General features: G+C 35.3%; 1 protein-coding gene across 1 annotated transcript; it reads right to left on the bottom strand.

The window, feature by feature from the left end:
- Positions 1-349: 349 nt before the first annotated feature.
- LOC110619742 (ent-kaurene synthase TSP4, chloroplastic) lies at positions 350-4,400 on the bottom strand. Its single transcript, XM_043951683.1, has 13 exons — positions 4,296-4,400; positions 4,131-4,168; positions 3,565-4,037; positions 3,276-3,478; positions 3,070-3,190; positions 2,907-3,004; positions 2,401-2,609; positions 2,212-2,321; positions 2,031-2,129; positions 1,692-1,907; positions 1,466-1,607; positions 1,133-1,378; positions 350-1,046 (listed from the first exon to the last, which is right to left on the bottom strand). The coding sequence occupies exons 1-13, from the start codon at positions 4,366-4,368 to the stop codon at positions 726-728; spliced, it is 2,349 nt and encodes a 782-aa protein (XP_043807618.1). The 5' UTR covers positions 4,369-4,400; the 3' UTR covers positions 350-725.
- Between the last annotated feature and the right edge of the window lie 283 nt (positions 4,401-4,683).

Genomic DNA, 4,683 nt, shown 5'->3' with positions numbered 1-4,683 from the left:
GGTGTCACCCCAAAGGCAAGACCGATGACCTCCTCATGCATTTGTGCTAAGATCCATACAAGCAAAAGGCCATCATTGGTGATCCATGCTTCGGTAGATTTCGAAGCTGGTGGTGTGTCTGAGACAAGATGATAAGCCAACCCAATGCTTCGTATTAGAGGCAGAATTTAGGACTGCTAGAGAAGAAAGTTATTGTTGTTAAGGACACTAGAGTAGAGCTGATGAATAGTTTGGAGAGTGATAGAGTGTGGATAGATCAGATGTTTTCACAGTTTGAGCAGAATTTTATGAACCAGAAATCATGCAGCTAGAGTTTTCAGCCATAGCCGGACTTTCTGAATGCTTATGCTTTCATAGCAAGAAGAAAAACAAGTTTATTATAAAATGATTCTTGCTTGTGTACGACAGGAGAACAAGGGTTGTTATTTATACAATAATACACGAGAAATAATGGAAAGAAAATCAAGAAAAAAACAAAAAGAACGTCAGAAATTACAAAATTTTAGCACCATCAAATCATGCTTTGATATTGATTTTTTTGTCTCATTTCATCTGAGATAGTCTTTGCTTCTTTTTCAGTTGAGATATCAACGTTATTTGCTGGTTTTGTTTCCTTATTTGCTGGTTTTGTTTCCTTATTTGAGTCGTTTGGAATACATCTCAATGTGGGGAAGGAATTATGAACTTTTTATTCTCCAGTACAAACCACGTTTGGATTCCTCAACTTAATCCAAGTTTGAGTATGTGGGTAGATAGATTGGTTCATTGACGATTGCATTCACAGCACTAACCATTTTGCGTGGACTTGAAAAGCCATCATCACCCATGTAGAAGAGGTGCAAGATCTTGCTCATCTTCCAAAACATATCCTTGCAAGCTTTAGGAACCACGCTTCCTTTTGTTTGTTGCACCATTCTCAGTAATGCTCTCCTATGGCTCTCTATGATTCTCGCAACCTCCTCTTGAGCCTCCTTTTCGGTTATGGCTCCACGACCATGTATTACTGGTAGTGCCGCACCATTCAACTTTCCTTGTGCACCATCTTTCTGCAAGTTAATTTGCATAAATGCATGGAACATAAAGAAGAAGCTGATAAATAGAATTTGCTAACCAAGCAGCTATGTATGCGTACCATAACAGTTACACGATCATTTACAAGTCGGCCAATTATGCTGAGATGCATGAATAGATCATTGTACTCCTGGCTTTGGACAACTTCCTCAGAGAGTTTAGATCCCACGAAGTAAAGTGATATGAGAACAATAGGACCTAAGGCAAATGATTTATATCCATTTGTAATGTATTCATACATCGTTGGCACTTGTTTGTTTCTTGCCCACTCAGTTTCTTTCAACCAAGAATCGAGCAGAGTGATCCACTGCATATATATATACACACACATTATTACAAGATAATGATCATTAATTAAAAATATTAATACAGGAAAATGAATACTTATTCCTACAATATCAATCAAGTGTTTTTTGACCCATCGTCCTTGTTGGCTTCTGGCCTTATCAGCGAGGTCGTTTGTTGTGCCGTAAATTGCATAAAAGAGTATCTCCACATCTTTGGACTTGAATCCAACGGTTGAGTGCTCATCCCAACTGAGTTACATCAAATATCTTGTCAGCTTTTAGAAATTTGATAATTAGAAGATGAAGTATAATATATGCATGCATGCGTATTACCTCTGAACCAATTCAATGAGGTTATGCAGTTCCTCCATGGAACCAGCAACGTCAAAGAAATCATCGACAACAGTTGTTAAAACAGAGTTTTGAGCCCATGAGATGCGAGCATCAGAGAGATCAGGGTGGCAAAGCACTGCAGCAATAGAAAAATAAGCATATGATATCTTCTGTCTTGCAAACTTCAATTTTTCCAAACTGTATTCTCTGATCCACCTGCTTAATTTTATTCAAAATACAATTTAATTACACATACAATCACGTAGAGCCATTTTCTATACTACGTGAAAAGAATAAACTTTTTGTAGAAAATTTTATGTAATTCCTTAGTAAAATTACCTTTCTAAATATTCAAGTTCTTTGCGGTGTATGGCTTGACAATCGTTAAAGTCTTGAACTGAAAGTCTTAAGATATCTCTTTTATCAATATCGAAACACCTATAAATAAAGAAAAATGCAAAAGAATTTATTATTATTATTCAAAAATATAATAAAGATAGATCAGTGATGCACATGTTACCTGTAAGATGATTTAAGAAGTTGAATGCTATCTGTATTGTAACTCTGTATAAAACGACGGCTTTCAATTCTTTCCAAATTTGCATATGGGTGTTTAAGAGCATAATCCACCTGTAGATTTAATAAACATTTATTAATTTTTTTAACATAAGACAACATTAAATAAGATTGTGATATGTTTATGTTATACCTCATTATGCAAACTCTTGCATTGAATCGCCCCAGTACTCGCTATCTTCTCTTCAAGATAGGTTCTTGTCCAAGAAGAAATTCTCTCAAGAACATGTTCATTATGAAATATTGTCAACTGTGAAGCCTTGTATAACTCTAAGACTGACTTGACATTTTCACTCGCTAAAACTGAAACACTCTCTTGTTTGTCAAAATTTATCAATGCATCTGCAACAAGAAGTAATGCTTATTGTACACCTTGGAATCTTGTAAACCACAAAGAAAATAAAGATAAATATTTATAGCAACAAATTTTATGAAATTTTTCTTTTTAATATACAGATATATTCTCGTATCTTTCATAAAATTAAGATTGTAAACTCAAATTATCTACTTATCATCTCTTTAGCTTGGAAAAGATCACCACTAATTCTACTTTGACTTGGAGAGTCGACAGTCATACATGACAATGACAAATATGATAAGTACTAAGACTCAAATTTGTGGTTGGAAAAAAAAAATTACCAGAAGAGATTTCGTAGCCATTCATTCGTAGGAGCCTAAATGCCAAGGCACAACATCCAGGGTCCGAAAATATTTCTTCATTGCGTTGCTTCCAGGATCTGTTCACCAACCAATTAATCATATAGTTTCCTAATAATTAGTAAAGGGTTCAGTGGGAAATCACCTGTATATATAATCTAGTGTGGTTGCTGTTTCTTCAGTGAAATGTCTATCTATTCCCAGCTTTGCCAAACTGTCAATCATATCTAGGCGGGGAGAGATATCCAGTGGATAAATGGTTGGAACTGGAAAAAAGGAAAAAAATTTAACCAAATATATTCTGAAAAATATTGCCATGACTTGTATTCAAAAAGAACTATATATGCTCACCTGCTTTGTCGAATTTTATCACTAGTGAGTGCAAGTAATCTAAACATTTTTCATCGCGAAGATGGATGAGAGCAGCTGCAGTTGCAGATGGTGAATTAAAGAGCGAGCCGTTGCTTCTTTGATGTTTCATTAGCTTCTGCCAATCATTTAATCTGGTCAGCCCCTCTGCATAGTATGCAAGATCGTTTATCTCGCCTTGGAATCTGCAGCAAAATAATTTACTCAGCATCAATGCATACGTAAAGTTGAATTTAAAAAAAGAAAAGAATCACAAGTATATGTATTATGCCTTTTAATTTCCAAATCTCGCTTGAGAAGCATTCCCTCTACTGAAGAGCTGTTGAAAGGAAGATTCAAGCCTGCGTCTCTGGCATGCTCAATCATGCCCGAAAATATTATATCGAAGCCAAGAGGAGAAAATTGATGCTTGTCAGTGGCAGCCCAAATGTTAGAGGCCATGAAGTCTAAACCTTTATTCACAAGCTGGTCGCCCACATTCCATTTATGGAGAGCTAGTAGACAGGCAAGTGTGGAAGAGAGGGAGTCTTTAATAAGGAGGGGATGTGCAGGATCAAAGGCCCATGAACCATCAGGCAGCTGATTCTCCATAATCCAGTTGAGGCAATCTGGGAAAAGAGGCTGCTTTGAGCCATTCTGAGAAGGTACCATCGCAACCCAAGCAGTGTCATATGAGGAAACTGATAGCTCAACCTCATCTTTCTTCAACAAATCTCTGATTTTCTGAAATGAATTTCTCACATCCTGTCACAGAAACGTGGAAAATTTTCCATTTTAGTTAACATTCTCAGCAGGAAATAAAAATATATATATATCAGAAAGAGAGAGACTGCTTACGACAACATTATGCGGCTTCCTGCGTGGAGATGTTTCTACTGAAAGCTCAAAAAAGACATCAATATTAAAATATGCACAACGAATATAAAACTGGGAATTTGGTGAGTTGAGATATTAATCATATATGCAATTGGCTTTTCTTTTTCATTTTTTTTTCTTTATTACCTGCTGAGTATGAGTTTCCTTTTCTGCTCTCTGCTATCACAAAATTGTTGAGAGTGCCTGTGCAAGAGAGCATGATTCTTTCTGCAGACTTTGTGTCTGTGTGTGTGGTGGGGGGGGGGGGGGGGGGGGGGATGCCATATAAAGAAACCAGAGTGGTTCCCATATAAAGAAAATAAATTACTGGGTAAGATATTTTGTAGTTAAAATTAGCACGTGTGAAATTAAAAACAAGAAAGATATAAATTATTCGGTTTTCACTTAATTAATTTAAATTATTTAATAATTTTATATTAATTATTATATATAATTTTAATTTATCATAACTTTTAAATTTCATTTTTATTCAATTTAAATTAATTAATTTAAATTATTTAATTATTTTATACTA

Source organism: Manihot esculenta, chromosome 16 (assembly GCF_001659605.2).
Source record: "Manihot esculenta cultivar AM560-2 chromosome 16, M.esculenta_v8, whole genome shotgun sequence".
Classification (NCBI taxonomy): Eukaryota; Viridiplantae; Streptophyta; class Magnoliopsida; order Malpighiales; family Euphorbiaceae; genus Manihot; species Manihot esculenta.
The sequence above is the reverse complement of the archived record's forward strand: the minus strand, read 5'-3'. Positions and strand labels throughout refer to the sequence as shown.